We start from the raw sequence: 17,337 nt of genomic DNA, 5'->3' as shown, positions 1-17,337 counted from the left end.
GATGGCGCCTGCTCAGGGTATCTTCCCCAGCTCTGCTCCTGGCTGGCTGCACAGCTGCCAGGCCCCGAGTCCGGAAGGCAGACACATTCCTGTGATAACCCATGACACCCAGGCTTTGTCTTTCATGTATAATTCACACTGTGCGGCACAGGCCCAAAGAGCTCTCCCATCAGCCTAGCGAGAGGGTATGCAGAGGGGAGAGTGGGAAGGACAGGGCTGCTGGTGCGCTGACCAAACTTTAATGACTGCCTACTGTGTGGGGCTGGCCCGGGCACCGGGTGCCCACAGAGGGGACTGGAGGGGTACGGATGGCAGGGGGTGGGGGTGGATGTACTAGAACCCATTTGTTACTGAGCACCCGCCTTACGTCAGGCTGGATGAGTGGCTGAATGAAACCTTGCAGGTTGATCAGATTGACTCAGGTAACTCCTTCTCCCATGGAAGACTGCCCTAAATAGGAAACGCTGGGGTATGAAACACACACATACACGTGCAGAGGAGACACTAGTTTCAGAGGAAAAAGAGCGAGGGGCGTTTAATCTTAAAACTTAAGAGATCTCAGAGACAAAGGCTTTGGAAGAAAGGCGTGGGCATTTCTGATGCTTTACTTTCCATGGAAAATTACTGCACCATAATTTGTGAGTTTATTTCTTCCAACTAAGAAACAGAGGCAAGAAAGAGGGAGTACCCCCAAGTGAAGGGCTCTAGGATTCAGGGACCACCAGCCAGCTCAAGTTGGATTTCAGCAGTTGAGGCTGCCTGGGGCGTGCGAAGCTGCTGTGTGAGCAAAACGCTGCCGTGAAGACATTCCAGGCGGCTTCCAGGAAGCGGCTGTATGTGCTGACACGCATGTGGACAGGCAGTCTGGCTGGCCACCTCTCAAGACTGGTGTTTCCTAGAGCTTTCCATTGGCAAACGCTGCCTCCTGGAACTGAGGGACAAAGGTTTTGAAATAAGCCCTGGTGGGAAAGAAGGGGAGAAAAAAAAACTGTGGTTAGCACAAAAACTTGAAAAAAAGTGCAACTCGGAGCTTTCAAGCTAACTCAGAACAGTTGTTATTTATTGTTCATGCATCTTGGGTTGGATGTGCCTTCTCTGCTGAGGCAAAGCGCTCCGGGTTTTTCCGAGGAGTGCATGCAGTTCACTACTGTGATATCTCTCAGGAATGTTCAAAGGGCCTGTACGTATGCCCTTCTGGATGCCAATTCCTAGGAGACATCAGCACTCAGGTCCTGCTGCCTTTTTTTCAGGACAAAGACCAGGGCTTGGTCTAAGCCACAAGACAGTGTGTGGAATTCCACCACATGGCCACTTAGCGATCTGAAGTATCAGGAAGGTTGCATTTTTCACTCAGTTGGACCTTTGACTTCATAAAGACAAGGGGGTCTAATAAATTTTTTAAAAATTGTATTTTTTTTAGAGACAGGGTCTCACTCTGTGAACCAGGCTGGAGCTCAGTGGCCCAACCATAGCTCATTGTAACTTCCACCTCCTGGACTCAAATGATCCTCCCGCCTCAGCCACCCAAGTAGTTAGGACTCCAGGCGTGTGCTACCATGTCAGCAGTTCTTTTCATTTTTTTGTAGAGACAGGGACTTGCTACATTATTCAGGCTGGTCTCAAACTCCTGGCCTCAAGGGATCCTCCTGCCTTAGCCTCCCAAAGTGCTGGGATTACAGGCCTGAGCCACCACACCCAGCCCTAATAATTTCTAAATGACTCATGGTCTCCATTTACTTCCAAATACATATGCAGCCTGGTCTATTGGAAAGAAAGCCCCAGGCTGGGTGTTAGGAGAACCTTCCCCAGTTTGTGGAATCAGGGTGGCAGGACCCGAGGCAGCTCATTTGGCCTTTCCAGCATCCAGCTTTCTAATCTGTGGAAGCAGGGCCACAGTCGACCACAGATGTGCACCGCTGAGCCCACACTGTGTCAGGCACTGTACAAGGAGTCGGGATGGTGGGTGACCCATGACCCACCAGCTGGGAGTGTGCAGTGTGGAGGAGACAGACACACAGGCAACCCCATGTCAGGGCGCCAGTGGCGGTCCTGCGGGCCGCAGTCTGCGAAGCAGGGAAGGGGCAGTAGAGGGGCATTTCCAGCAGCGCTTGCTGTCAGCTGAGAACTAAAAGCCCTGCTGTGGGGTGAGGGAGAAAAGTGAGGGGAGGAGAAGGGAGGGGCTACAGAGGAAGGAGGTGGGCACCTGTGCTCCTGGTCACCAGGGTTGCCTTCTAGCCCTGCCCCACCGACACCCACATAATCATAGTCACACCTTACGTGTCCAGGAATCTCACCTCAGAGCAGTGGCAAGAACCAGACAGGGCCACCAAGACCTGTCACCTTCAGCACCGCAAAGGCCTCATTGCCTCACCCACTGGGAGCCTCCCACAGTCCATTTTATTTAGGATGTGGTCCTCCTGTGCCCGGCTCTACCGGCTCCCAGGAGATCAGAAGCAGCAAATCCGGAGTGGATTGGAGCTAACCCAAGGCTGGGAGGCAGATTCACCACAGCAGGGAGATGAGAACAGAAAACTGCTCAGGAATCACACGCACTCAACCCAGGATCCTGTGCCGTAGGGCAAGCCCCACGCAATCCAACAGGCCCTGGAGTCATCTCTGGGGCAGAGCAAATGCAGCGGCTGGTGCCACCGGCTGCCCCCTCCCTCTAGGTCAGGGGCAGCCCTCTTTCCAATCTGGCCTCGGAATGTTCCGGCTCTTTCTCAGTGCTGGACTCCGCCACGGCCTCTGCAGGCCTGAAATGTCAGCTCCTCTCTCTTCCCCTGTAACTTCTGTGACATGACACACCACGGCTGCCCCTCCTCCACACTCCCACGTGCCATCTTCCTGGCTCACACAGAGCAGGTGGGAACTCCGGGCCTGAACACTCCCCACTCTGCGTCTGCAGCCCTCCCTTCCCCCTCAAGCTTCCAGTCCCATACTTCCAACCACCTGTGGGACATCCGACCTGTCACTCTGTAAGGCAAGCCAGTGTTCTAAATGGATGTTTTCATCACTTTTATGTATCTGAAAATGCTCTGACCAATTTGGTTTTCTGTAACAGAACCTTCAGTTTCCTTCGGAACCAGTTTCCATTCTTCCTGAACCCCTATGGGGAATTCATCCTCAAGGTTCCCACCCCTAAGTCCCGCCATCCTTAGTGACTCCCAGAGCTCCTGTCTTACCTTTTGATGGCACTGCTGCAGAAGCCTCCTTCTCCCCCAGACATGAGGCCTCTTTTGCCTTTGTTTGCAGCTACACTGATTCTCTTACAGTGTGAGTCTCTGTCCCTTTCCTGACCGAGACCTTAATGTTCTCCAAACTCTCAGGCTGGCACTCAATGACTCTCATCACTATCTGGCTCCAAGTCATTAAAAAGAAAATCTATTCCGTTCCTCTATCACAGTTTTTGAGATCATGCAATTCTTTGAGAAGCTAAGAAAGCTAAGGATCCTCTCCCCAGAGAAACTGTGGATAAGAGCCCCCGCCACCACTGCAACCTGGGGATGTCACAGATGCCCCAAGCCAGCCACAGTCCAGGATATGAGCCCTGGATCGACGACCTCTCCCTTCTTTCCATTTGACTACTTGCTGTTCCTCACACATGCCATTTGCCAGTCTGGGGTTATTCATGCTCAGTACAAATACCCTTGCTTCCATCATCTTCCCTAGTCACCAGAAGGTCCTCTCCCTGCACGATGTCCATGCTTCTTCAGGGGCACTTGTCCCATGTGCACATGTCTTATCTGCCAGCCCCTGGAAAGAGGGAGCACATCCTGCTTCCAGTGACCACCAGGCCTGGCTCAGCGTAGAAAGCACTCAGTGATGGGCTGTGGCTTTAGTGAATGTCACTAATCATGACCACCAGTTTGCAAGAAGCAATTACAGCATGTCCATTACAGGCTGTTTAAGAAGGCGGGTGAGGCTGGGCACTGTAGTTCACACCTGTAATCCCAGAACTTTGGGAGGCCAAGGGGGAGTAGATCACCTGAGGTCAGGAGTTCAAGACCAGCCTGGCTAACGTGGCAAAACCCTGTCTCTACTAAAAATACAAAACGTAGCCGGGTGTAGTGGTGGACGCCTGTAGTCCCAGCTACTTGGGAGGCTGAGGCAGGAGAATCGCTTGAAATCGGAGGTGGAGGTTGCAGTGAGCCGAGATTGTGCCTGCACCACTACACTCTAGCCTGTCTCAAAGAAAAGAAATAAAAAAGGTGAGAGAGAAAGCAACCTTAGAAAGACAAAAGGTATAATATTTAGGTACTAAGGAAGAAAACTTGAGTCCATTCTCAAATTTCAAACTTTGCCAACAGTTAGTAAGGAAGATAAAGCGCCCTCCTCCATCCACTCGTGATCAACACAGCCCTGGGCCAGCCAAACTGTCACCTTCTCTGACACTCAGGACCTCAAAGCCCTTACCCATTAACAGCACCATGCTACCATCACCCTTAATGCAAAAGAGGAGCTATGACATGGCTAGGCGAGGCCAGGCAGGGCAGGAGAGGCCCTGGGCTGTGTGCCCCCTATGAAGAGCGGGGTTGATAAGGCCACCAGATGCCACGCTCACACAGGACAATGTGTGGGAAGAGACAGTCAGCTGTTGGCGCCATTCAGACATGAGAGCCACTTACTCCTTCCACGTTTCACCTGCCATTTTCCCCACAACATGGAAGTGCGGCTGGGGAGAGCCTTGAGGCCCCACTTCTCCAGGGGGTCTGAGACCAACAGGCTGCCACGGACTCTGTGGCCTGATGCGCAGTGTGAAGTCTGGCCCATCCCAGTACCACTTTCAGGGAGGGCCAAATGTGTCCCAAGTTAGAGGTGGTCGCCTTACCTGACCTACAGCTACGAACATGAAGGGGAGAGGGTGCAGCTGAGCTGTACCGTAGTCCCTACGGGTGCCTGACGAGTGGATGGTGCTAGGGCTGCTGCTGCCCTGGGCGCTGACCTGCGCTGGGCAGGGGTCGAGTCTGGGGAGCGCTCCACCTACCTCCCCGGGCCCAGAGTCACACTGGGTCCCGAAGCAAGCCTCATCAGCTCAGTTTGTCCTTAGAAACTTCCAGGGGAAGGGGCTACACATTGCAAGCTCCTTATACAAAAAGGCCTTGGCAAGAGGGAGCATGTTTTAAAGGCAAGCTTTTTTCTTTTCAGAAAGTTCTAAAGTTTCCTGTTCTGTCCTGGGCTTTCCCTGCCAGAGCCAACTGCGTGCTGCCAAGGGGAAGCGTGGCGAGGGCTATTTAAAGGCATGATGCTACCAGCTGTTTTCAGCGAGTACTTCTCAACTTGGATCCTCATTAAGTCAGTCAAGGGAGGGGGAAGAGGAGGAACGGGAAAATGACAACTGGCTCCCACCCATTTATAGATTTTTAAAAACACTGTTTTCATTTATTTCACTTTTTATCAGAGAAAATGGAGAGCTGCCCAGAGTACAGATTGCAAATGGCATGAGGTATCTGTCATCTTTGAAAAACCTTTGACCCAGAGACAAAGTACGTAGTAAGCTTTAGAAGTGTAAGCGTGTTCCAGGGGACCGTGAGGTCTCCTCACCTCCCCATTAACTGGCCAAGTGGGCCCCACAGGAGAGGACCCTGAGCACGTCAAGCTCCTCACTGAATGCATGCTGGAAGGGAATTTATTTTTAGATGGAATTACAGCTCAATATGCCTTAGGAGAAAATGAGGTTCGGACCCTCTTCACTGATGATCTCCGTCTCATTGCTCAGGGTTTCCTAAAATTACAGCTCAGTCCAACCCAGGGGTCTCAGGAGAAGAAAATGTTAAGGACTGGGTAGGTTTTCCATGAATTCAGGGCAGGAGTACGGCTGGCCCAGGCTTCAGCTCACAGGCACAGCATGGTGGAGAGAACAGAACCAGGAGTCAGGGGGTCTACTTTTGTGGGCCTTGGGCCCAGGGTAAATCTCTTCTGGGCTTCAGCTCTCTCACCTTGCTGTCCCTCAGGGTTCTAAGGCTGGTGGGCTGTGAGGTGAGGGTAGCCTGTGTGGGGCGGGCTCTGGGGCCAGGCGGACTGGGCATGAAGCCTGGCCATGCTCCTAACTCGATCATGAGGGTGAGTGAATGCAGCTTTAGTTTCTTCATCTAAAAGGTGTCAATAATTGTGCCTGCCTTAAAGGGTTCTTGTGAGGATTGAATGAGATGGTCTGAGGAAGCACTTGGCATAGTACCTGGCATAAGAGATGATCAGTAGACGTCAACTATTACCATGGGTACCAAGCTGGGGCCAAGGGGAAGAGGCTCTGAGTCTGTGGAAATAGCCAGAAGAATGTGTGTGTGCACAAGAGGGAAACCTGTGAGTGGTCTAGGGTCCTGGCCCTCAGGTCAGCCTTTCCCGAGGCTCCTAGGATCAGGCCCTCCCTTTGCGCTGATCACACTGAGCGGGCAGTCGCAGGCAGAGATGGCCAATCTCAAGGCTGGATGCTCAGCCAAAGTCATGGGACACTGTGTGTCTTCTGTAATCCTGTCTAGAGCTGCTCGTGGCATCCTTGTGGCATCAAAGGACAAACTCTGCAGCTAGAGGTACCTCCAGCCCTTGCCTGTCTTCTGCCCCCGAAACCTGCCGGGTGTACTCCTGTGTGTAGTATGCAGTTTTGGTCGGGGCTTGATCAGGGATGAGGCTGCAGCTCTTCCTAGAGGGGTATTTAGGAATCACATGGCTCCGGCTGCCATGAGCAGGGTGTTGGTTGGCCTGGTCCTCAAACAGCTCTCCTGTCCAGGTCAGCATGCATTGTAAAGAGAGGCAGTGCACTAGGAGGCAGAGGACTCACAGCTCTTGCCGGGGCCCTGGCTCACTGGGTCATCCAGAACTGGGGCTCCGTTTCCTCATCTGTAACAGGAAGATTTCTACTTAATGATCTATGACCACCCAGCTATGGTCTGAGATATCATCCATGTGACCTTGAGCAAGCCACTTAACCTTTTTGTGTCTTGATTCTAAATTCAGACACTAGCACCTCTTTTTTCTTTTCTTTTTTCAGAAATTTAAGTTCCAGGATACGTGTCCAGGACGTGTAGGTTTGTTACATAATGAAAGTGTGCCACGGTAGTTTGCTGCACCTCTCAACTCATCACCTAGGTATTAAGCCCTGCATGCATTAGCTATTTATCCTGATGCTCTCTCTCCTCCCACCCCCCACCCACTGACAGGTCCCAGTGTGTGTTGTTCCCTTCTGCGTCCATGCGTTCTCATTGTTCAGCTCCCACTTATAAGTGAGAACATGTGTTTGGTTTTCTGTTCCTGTGCCAGTTTGCTGAGAATAATGGCTTCTAGCTCCATCCATGTCCCTGCAAAGGACACGATATCATTCCTTTTTGTGGCTGCATAGTATTCCATGGTGTGTATGTACCACATTTTCTTTATCCAGTCTATTATTGATGGGCTGGATTGATTCCATGTCTTTGCTATTGTGAATAGTGCTGCAATGAACACATGCATGCATATATCTTTATAATAGAATGACTTATATTCCTTTGTGTATATACTCAGTAACGGGATTGCCGGGTCAAATGATAATTCTGATTCTAGGTCTTTGAGGAATGGCTACACTGTCTTCCACAATGGCCGAACTAATTTACATTGCCACCAACAGTGTAAAAGTCTTCCTATTTCTCCACAGCCTTGACAGCATCTGTTGTTTCTTCACTTTTTAATAACTGCCATTCTGACTGGCATAAGATGGTATCTCATTGCGGTTTTGATTTGCATTTGTCTAATGATCAGTGATGTTGAGATTTTTTTCATATGTTTCTTGGCCGCATAAATGTCTTCTTTTGAGAAGTGTCTGTTCCTGTCCTTTGCCCACTTTTTAATGAAGTTTTTTTTCTATAAATTTGTTTAAGTTCCCTGTAGATTTGGATATTAGACCTTTGACAGATGGATACATTGCAAAAATTTTCTCCCATTCTGTAGGTTGTCTGTTCATTCTGAAGATAGTTTATTTTTCTGTGCAGAGCTCTTTAATTAGATCCCATTTGTCAATTTTTGGTTTTGTTGCAATTGCTTTTGATGTTTTTGTCATGAAATCTTTGCCCGTGCCTATTTCCTGAATGGTATTGCCTAGATTTTCTTCTAAGGTATTTATAGTTTTGAGTTTTATATTTAAGTCTTTAATCCAACTTGAGTTAATTTTTGCATAAGGTGTAAGGAAGGGGTCTGGTTTCAGTTTTCTGTATATGGCTAGCCAGTTGTCCCAGCACCATTTATTAAATAGGGAATCCTTTCCCCATTGCTTGTTTTTGTCAGATTTGTCGAAAATCAGATGGTTGTAGATGTGTGTTCGTATTTCTGAGATCTCTTTTCCGTTCCACTGGTTTATGTGTCTGTTTTTGTGCCAGTACCATGCTGTTTTGGTTATTGTGGTATAGTTTGAAGTCGGGTAGCATGATGCCTCCAACTTTGTTATTTTTGCTTAGGATTGTCTTGGCTATATGGGCTCTTTTTTAGTTTCATATGAATTTTAATGTAGTCTTTTTAAAATTCTGTAAAGAGTGTCAATGGTAGTTTAATGGGAAACGCATTGAATCTATAAATTGCTTTGGGCAGTATGGCCATTTTAATCATATTGATTCTTCCTATCCGTGAGCATGGAATGTTTCTCCATTTGTTTGTATCGTCTCTGACTTTCTTGAGCAGTGCTTTGTAGTACTCCTTGAAGAGGTCCTTTACTTCCCTCACTAGCTGTATTCATAGGTATTTTATTCTCTTTGTAGTAACTGTGAATGGGAGTTCATTCATGATCTGGCTCTCTGCTTGTCTATTGTTGGTGTATAAGAATGCTTATGATTTTTGCATATTGATTTTGTATCCTGAGACTTTGCTGAAGTTGCTTATCAGTTTACGAAGCTTTTGGGCTGAGACAACGGGGTTTTCTAGATATAGGATCATGTCATCTGCAAACAGAGCCCGTTTGACTTCCTCTCTTCCTATTTGAATATACTTTATTCCTTTCTCTTGCCTGATTGCCCCGGCTAGAACTTCCAATACTATGTTGAGGAGGAGTGGTGAGAGAGGACTTTTATCGAAGGCCTTTTCTGCATCTATTGAGATAATCATGTGGTTTTTGTCTTTAGTTCTGTTTATGTGATGAATTATGTTTATTGATTTGGGTATGTTGAACAGCCTTGCATCCCAGGGATAAAGCTGACCTGATTGTGGTGAATAAGCTTTTTGATGTGCTGCTGGATTCAGTCTGCCAGTATTTTATTGGGGATTTTTGCATCGATGTTCATCAGGGGATATTGGCCTGAAATTTTCTCTTTTTTTTGTTGTATCTCTGCCAGGTTTTGGTATCAGGATGATGCTGGCCTCATACAATGAGTTAGGGAGAAGTCCCTCCTTTTCAATTGTTTGGAATAGTTTCAGAGGAAACGGTACCAGCTCCTCTTTGTACCTCTGGTAAAATTCAGCTCTAAATCCATCTGGTCCTGGGCTTTTTTTGGTTGGTAGGCTATTTATTACTGCCTCAATTTCAGAACTTGTTATTGGTCTATTCAGGGATTTAACTTCTTCCTGGTTCAGTCTTGAAAGGGTTTATGTGTCTAGGAATTTATCCATTTCATCTAGATTTTCTAGATTATTTGCATAGAGGTATTTACAGTATTCTCTGGTGGTTGTTTGTATTTCTGTGGGGTCAGTGGTGATAGCCCCTTTATCATCTTTTGTTGACTAGCACCTCTTTTCAAGGAGGTTGTAAGGAGAATGGAAATGTATATCAAGTACCAAGCCCAGGGCCCAGCACATGGCAAGTTTCAGTAGGAGGTGGTAATGCTGTAAAGGTGGTGGGAGTAGTTGGGTTATTATTGGATAGTTTTTATCTGGATAGTTTTATACAAATGGGGCCGGGTTAGTGAACGCTTCAGAGCCCTGAGCAGAAGGTGCCATAGACAGTTTTGGGGAGGACAGGAAGGCCTGTTCCTCTCGGCCACCCCTCTGCCCTCTGCCCTCTGCTTCAGGTAGCTGGGAGCTCATGATAAGTTAGTTATCAGGGCTAATGCCTGGAAAATGACTTCATGGTTGGGTTCTCTAGAGAAGGGGATCTCGGGAGACTGAAGAAAGTTAAGACAGCGAGCCATCAGGGAAACGCTCAGAGGCCTTGGGGTTGAGGCCAGTAGGAACCTTTGTTCAACGAAGTCTCATCAAAAGAGCTTTTTTCCTACTGGAATTATAGTGCTTTATTGATTCAATAGATCTTTTGAAAAGAATAAAAATCCATAAAATCTGACAAACTGAATCAATATAGCTTTAAATAAATGAAAACAAAAACAGGAGATACAACCCAAAGAGGCTGGGGACTCTGGCGACAGGCAGAGAGCGTCTAAGGCAGTTCAGCTTTGAAAGGTGGTGCTTACAAAACTACTGGGTGTGGCAGCAGTCATGCTCCCTATTTTGCAGGCGAGAAAACAGAAGTTTAGTTAAGATACCTGCCAATGTCACTCCAACCCCAGTGCCACTAGAGCCCGACCGTGTGGACGAAACCCCGTGGACTTGCTGCTGTTAGCCTCCTTTACTTGGAACTGCTTCTTTTTTTCTTTTTTTTTTTTGCTAAAGCCTAACAGTTGCCTTCTTCCAAAACAGGGCTTGAATTCTGGAATTCAAAAATGCTTTTCTTTGGGTAATTGTAAGATGAGCCTTATGATGTTTGCTAGAGTCAGGCCAATGTGGTGGTGGGGTGGGGTGTGGCAGGAGAAGTGGTTCAGGGACACAGCCCTCACTGTCAGGAAATCAAGGGCATAAATCAAGTCAGAGGTCATTTTTGCAAATAGAGGCAAGTTCCAACATCTAAGGCTCATTGCTTTTTCCAGTTTTCTTCTGCAGCTGTGACTTCAACTGGCACATGTTTTTAATCAGTCATATGAAAACCGATTGTGGTCTGAAAATCAAAGCAGTCCTGTAAATAGTGTAAGACAAGTCCTGCTAATCATGCCTCGTGGTCTTGCCTTGTCCTCATTGTCCTGAACCGCCACTGTAAATTCTGACTCACTTGGGGTTACTCGCCTCATGTCAAAGAGCCTCGTGTCAAAGGGTCATCCTCACAACAGGATGGCTACAAAGAGACCTGCTTCTGTTTCAATGCCCTTCACCCCAAACCCTCCAAAGGCCCCTGTGACAACTGCCATCCAATTCAGGGTGCCTTGGTGAGTGAGTGACTGGCATGATGGGAGCATGTTTTGTAATTCCGCCCCAGGCGACGGCAGCCTGGCTCTCGGGTGTGGGCTTTAGGAACAAACAAGTGCTTGTAACTGGTTCACGTACACAGTCAGTCTCGCTAAATGCGCCAAGTCCTGAGCGTGCCTCGTTTGTTTTCAGGGGGTCTAAACTTGCAAAACGAGGAAATTAACAAACTTGAGATGCAAAGGCTTGATATTGCAGTGGGAACACAGTATCACATGCTCACAGCTTCAGGCAGAGGCCCTTGCCCTCAGCTGGAATCAATCTCCCCTCTGCTCGATTCCACAGCATGCTGGGCCTCCAACCTCGGGCTGGGCTATGTCTGCCTTGCGTTTGAGATGTTTAGATTGGTGTCTAGACTACAATTTATACAGCTCGGCCTCCTTGCCTGTGAGATGGCTGACTGTGGTCCCAGTATGTGTTGAATTAAATCAAACGCCGTTTTAGGAGGACTTCAACAGCAACCGACTGAGATCCATTTCTAGACATCAAAGTACTGGGTTGAATTCTGGTTCCTGCTAAATCACAGGGTATTTTAAAATACTTACCAAAGTGATCAAAATTACTGAGCAGTTCTCTCTCCTTCTGAGGCCCTCCAAGGAGGCCCTCTGGAGCTTGGCCTGTTCCTCTGGGGCTGGAGCAACTTGCAGCCAGTTTTTGTAACTGCAAAGGCCAGGACTTGCTCCCACAGGCTGCAGGCATCTCTGCTCCCTTGGCATCCCCTGGTGCAGCAGATGAGAAGGAGGAGAAGAAGGGAGGGCCAGCTGGCTACATAGAGGGAGGGACAGGGTAGTCCTGAAGTGCTCCTGAGTCTCCACCGGCCATGGGACCGGCTTCCTTCTCTGGTGTTCATGGCAGATTTGTGCACACATCTACACATACCAACCATTCTCTCACTCTGGGAGAAGCTCCCTGAGGGCAAGGCCCATCGGTCATATTTATCCATCTTTGCATCCCTAGACTGGTGTATAGTGCCCAACACATACCAGCTCAATAAATAGTTCTCAAACAAATGCAAGCATTTGGCTTAAGATGTACTTCAGAATGACAGAAGTTTGTAACAGAAGGAAAAAGGAAACTGCCGAGTCAAACAGTCCAGTCTTTACAGGGAAGGGGAGACTAAGGGCGGAGTAGTTAGGATGGCTCCTGTGACACTGCATATCCTAATGATACGTTAGCACAGGTCGTCCCTGTAAGTGCCTAGAGGGCAGAATCTGGGGATGGTTCACCCTTAGTGCCCCTGGTTCTCACCTTGTCAGAAGCTCCCAGCAGGTGAATGTCAGTTTGGTGCTAAATGAATGCCTGCCTGCCCAGGGGGTTGATCTGAGGCCCCAGAGCTAGTAGCTGGAGTGTGAGCAAGTCCTCTCCATCCCCTTCCTCTCGGGCTGCCATGTCCATCATAACCTATTTGATGAGAGGCAGGAATGGCTGTGTGGCTCTGAGAAAGGCTGGGAGGATGGGTGCACCTGGCTGGGCTGGGGCTGGGAATGAGGCCAGGTAGTGGCGGGGTGGGGGTGGGGCTAAGGAATGTGCTGCTGCCTGGGGCCTGGGAACCCAGAACAGAGCCCCAGCCCTGGGTTTATCTTGTCTCCTCATCTGTACCTGCTGGTGTGCCCAGATGGTGAGTCCTCTGCTCCCTCTGCCCAGGGCTGCAAGAGCAGGCACTTGGCACAGGCCATGATGTGCTAATGGGCACGAGGCTGCCCGGGGTGGCGTGCAGGGATCTCGCCACAGTCCTGGTCAGGAGGAGGGCTACTCATGCAGCTTACCTGCTGGGAGAAGTGGGCCACCTGTCTGATGATGGTGAGTCACCACCAAGGTCACAGATTACCCTTCACTTCTTAGTCAACGAAAGGGGAAAAACCAAAGGGTGGCCCTCAAAGAGGAAGTGGCCAGGGACCCAGCAGAGCTGACCCTGGAATGTGGGTCTAGGCCCCAAGTCACACCCCAGCTGGGACAGTGCTCTGAGGTTTGTGCACGGCACTGCCAGGCATCCGCCTCCACAGGGAAAGTGACAGATCCCCAACGGAGGGCCTCAGGAACACTTAGAGATCAGCTCTTTGGGGCCTAAAATAACCTTCACCTCCCCAGAGTCTCTCCAGGGCTCTGAAGTGTTGTTTGCCTGGTTGCAAGTTTGGTTTCTTCCACCAGATCTCAGCATCCAGAGGCCAGAACTCATGGTTTCCACAGGTGCTCGGGCCCCTGCATGCTGGCTTTTGGGCACAGCTTTTGGTCACCCAGCACTCTGGGGCATTCACCTCCCTGACTGGGTGTTTGACGATATGAAGGAGGGGCACCAAGATGACCAGGGTCCTTCTTCTCTTCACACGCATCCCTCTGACAGCTGAAATCACACCCCAGACACCCGGCTCTCTGGGCTTCAGACAGAAAAGCAGCAATTCCCAAAGAAGAAACTATTCAATGAGAGAGGCTGTCCAAGCTCCACCCTCCTTGCTGGGGTATAGTGGCCTTCTGGAGACAACAGTCTTTGGCAACAAGAGTAATCCTCCCAACAGGAACTTCAGGTGGGCTCTGCTGGGGTGGGAGGTGGGAAAATTCCATGCAGGCTGGCAGCGGCAGAACTTACGGCAGGTGGGGGGCTTAGGAGTCTCCTGAAATCATGCAGTAGAGGCTGGGGAGAAGCACGGGAGGAGACGTGCACCTTCTCTGCTGGGCTGCAGGGCTCACTCCATGCTGCACCAGCTCGGGCCCTGCACATGCTTTCAGCACATAGCTCTGTGGCCCCAGGTACCAGTTACAGAGGGGGAGGGAAGGGAGGAAAGGAAGGACGTATCTGCAACACGGATGAATGATATCCCCACATGGTGTAAAGTAGGCTTGTTCAAACAGTGGGTTGCAAAATCCATTTAGTGGGTCCTGAACAGTATTAAAATAAAGTGAAATAAAATCAGAGTGCATTGTCTGTGGCGCTTTGGTTTTAGTTGTATATGTGGGATTCAAATGGAAAATATCATGTGGATTGTGGTTTAAAAAAAAAGACTTTGGAATCCACAAGTATGAGGAAAGGGCGGCGCCTACTACACGCCAGATATTGTGCTAATTGTTTTCATCTGTCTTATTTCATATTTACTCCTCCTGACAGGCCTACTACCAGGCAGGTGATTCTATTTTTGACAAAAATCTATGGTGAGAGATGCAAAGTAAGTTTTCTTTTCTTTTCTTTTTTGAGACAGGGTCTCTCTCTGTCATGTAGGCTAGAGTATGGTAGCGTGATCTTGGCTCACTGCAGCCTCGACCTCCAGGGCTCAAGTGACCTCCTGCCTCAGCCTCCTGAGTAGCTAGGACTATAGGAGTGTGCCATCATGCCCAGCTAATTAAAAATCTTTTTTTGTAGAGATGGGGGTCTCACTATGTTGCCCAGACTGGTCTCAAACTCCTGAGCTCAAGTGGTCCTCCTGCTTCAGCCTCCCAAAGTTCTGAAATTGTAGGCATGAGCCACCATGTCTGGCCCAAAGTAACTTTTCTGAGACCACACAGCTAATATGTGGCAATGCTAGTTAGGAATCCAGAGCTGCCTGACTCCAAAGGGCACCATGGTGGCATTCTTTCCATGCCACCATGATTTTCAGCAGAAAGTGCACTGTCCACTGAGTTGGGAGCCTTGGGTTCTGCCCCTGGCTTTGCTGTATAATGGCAAATCACTGCTCTGTTTTCTCTTATGTAATAAGGGAGTAAGACATAATTTCTAAAATTTTTTGATTTCGTGCTCTCTCCCGTCTCAAACCTCATTGTGGCTGTATTTTGGTCTCCGCCATTAAACTTTTCCTAGAGCTGCCAACAGCCCAAGTAATGAATTTCGAGGGCTTTTCACTGCCAACCCCCATCGCACCTACATTTGTTTTACAAAACCCCCTAAATGCCCTCCCTCTGGTAGCTCTGTGTGTCTGGCGGGTTGACTGCTGAAGCTAGCTCTCATCTTGGGACCTGCATGGTGTAGCTTTTCAGCAGAATTATGACTGTGATAACAAGAGACAAAAGGGATGAACTTGACCTACCTCTTACAGGCCCATGTGGTTCCTGGAAGTGCTAGGGCACCCTAATGAAGCACGAAGGCTAATCTGAGTGTCTGGGAGAAGGAAAAGAAGTGCAAGAAGGAGGGTGCATGCAGTCCCCCAGGTGACATGTGAGGCACCATAAACGTTCTCTAAATAACGAACCCCAGAAGAGCAAAGGAAGCCCAGAAGGTTCCTGTAACATAAAGGTCATCTTAAACTCCTTAGGGTTGTTGAGGAGTAATACCTCTGTGAAGCGCTGTCACAGGGCAGGTACCATCATCCCGCATATTCAGACTGCGGACTTGGCATGGGGAGCTTAAGCTGTGATTCCAGCTCTGCTTTTCTCTGCTACGCCACTTTGGAGAAGCCACTTCACTTCTCTGTACCCCAGAGATGCCTCACCTGCAAAGTGAAGGGATGGTTTCTGAGGTCACTGCTCGGTCTAATATACTATTATCCATCATTATTATTACCGCTTTGGTATCAATCCAACCACTTTAGCCAGAAACAGTTTCTTAAGTAGAAGCAGTAATTTAACAAATGACCTCTCCCTGTGCTTTGCTGAGGGTTCCCTCAAGCGCCTTAGTAAGCATCATCAGAGGTGCTGCACATGTCTGGACCGTTTAGCTATCTCCCTTTTGTCTCCAGATCTGACTTAGGACCCCACAAATGCTGGCCATTATCCGTCCTGGTCATGTTCCTTCCACCCTTCAAATCAGCAGACAACCAAACATTCACACATGCATGGATCACTCCTGTGCTAGTAATGGGCTGGTTCCTGCAAGGGTAAAGGACTGCTTCTGGGCAGGGCCCTGGCCCTCAGGGGACACATAGTCACTTGACTCCCAGAGCAGAGAGAGCTGCATGCTAACCCTGGATGAGAGAGGGGAGCTGCTCGCTTTCACAGCCACGAACAGAGCCCTCCTTAGCCTGCCCTTCTTACTGCTATTGCTTTGGAAGAGCAGGGCAAACTTCCTGTGTTGAGTTGGCTTTCTTTTCTGCTCAGAGTTATGTGGGGGCATTATCCAGCAGGCCAGACATCTAGCCCCTTTAATGACAATAATGATAATTTACATTTATACAAGGCCTTTCATCGGGGGATCTTAAATTGTATCACAAACAATAATTAATTCCCCTTTGCGAGTCTGGCAGCAGATAAGCAGGAGCCCCTTTACTTTGCAGGTGAAGGGTGCTTTCCTGGGACTGCAACATGCTGGGGGTCTCCCACCTACCTGGTACCTAGCGACCCTCAAGGCCTGGCCTAAGCATCAGGGCCTGCAGCCCCCAATCAAAACCCATGGCCGTTGTTCCTGCCTCTGAAACTCCACAGCACCAATTGTTGAGCCATTCATTTGGTGCTAATCAGAGAACCCTGGTGTTGGATGAGACCTTAGGATCTCGTCCAAGACAGGGCTTGCCCCAGTAGCACTTCTGGAGGGTGATCCTCAGCCGCTGCCTGAACACCTTTTGTGATAGAGAGCTCGCTGCCTAAAGGCATCTCTGAGAGTTACAGTGTTCTTCTCGATCCTGAACTGGAATCTGTCCCCTCGGAACTTCTGCCCATGGATCCCAGTTCTCCTGTCTGGAATGAAGCAATCCTACATAAACTATCTGGGGCTGCTGGTTGATGTTTCTGGTACACAAGTTGTCTACTTCTGTGGTCACCCTTGGGTGGAGCTTGGTGGCTCATACCTCACCGAAGTTCAGAAGTTCAGGGAGACTTGTGAACGGAGTGGTAGGGGAGGCTGGCAGCTCCATCACGGGGGAGTGCCTAGCTTTCAATGCAGCTCTTCAGACTACTCTGCCCCCACTCTAGTGGTATAAACACTGGAGGCTTCTAAGTTCATTTCACTGAGGCTGCACCTCAGTGACACAGAAGTACCCTAATTTTCTGTTGACTGACTGAATGAATGAACAGCCTTCTTTCCTAGGATCTATTATTATTATTATTATTTTGAGACGGAGTTTCACTCTTGTTGCCCAGGCTGGAGTGCAATGGTGTGATCTCAGCTCACTGTAACCTCCGTCTCCTGGGTTCAAGCAATTCCCCTACCTCAGCTTCCCCCGTAGCTGGGATTACAGGCATGTGCCACCACGCCCAGCTAATTTTTTGTATTTTTAGTAGAGACAGGGTTTCACCACGTTG

The 17,337-nt window shown here is 49.0% G+C and overlaps 1 protein-coding gene across 4 annotated transcripts in view; it reads right to left on the bottom strand.

Moving 5' to 3' along the window:
• Positions 1-508: 508 nt before the first annotated feature.
• Positions 509-17,337, bottom strand: part of BABAM2 (BRISC and BRCA1 A complex member 2) — a 449,656-nt gene continuing 432,827 nt past the window's right edge. For 2 of the 4 annotated variants that reach the window (XM_017545672.2, XM_017545671.2), the window contains one exon: positions 509-959. Coding sequence is in view for 3 of the 4 variants with exons in the window: in XM_017545671.2 (XP_017401160.1) it covers positions 896-959 (64 nt within the window). In the remaining variant the exon portion in view is untranslated. Of the gene's footprint in view, positions 960-11,723; positions 11,898-15,570; positions 15,594-17,337 lie in introns of those variants that run through there. The other 2 variants (XM_017545670.2, XM_017545673.2) reach the window with 2 other exon arrangements.

Source organism: Cebus imitator, unplaced genomic scaffold, assembly GCF_001604975.1.
Source record: "Cebus imitator isolate Cc_AM_T3 unplaced genomic scaffold, Cebus_imitator-1.0 Scaffold180, whole genome shotgun sequence".
NCBI classification, from domain to species: Eukaryota; Metazoa; Chordata; class Mammalia; order Primates; family Cebidae; genus Cebus; species Cebus imitator.
Note: the sequence above shows the minus strand (reverse complement) of the source record. Positions and strands in the feature narration are given on the sequence as shown.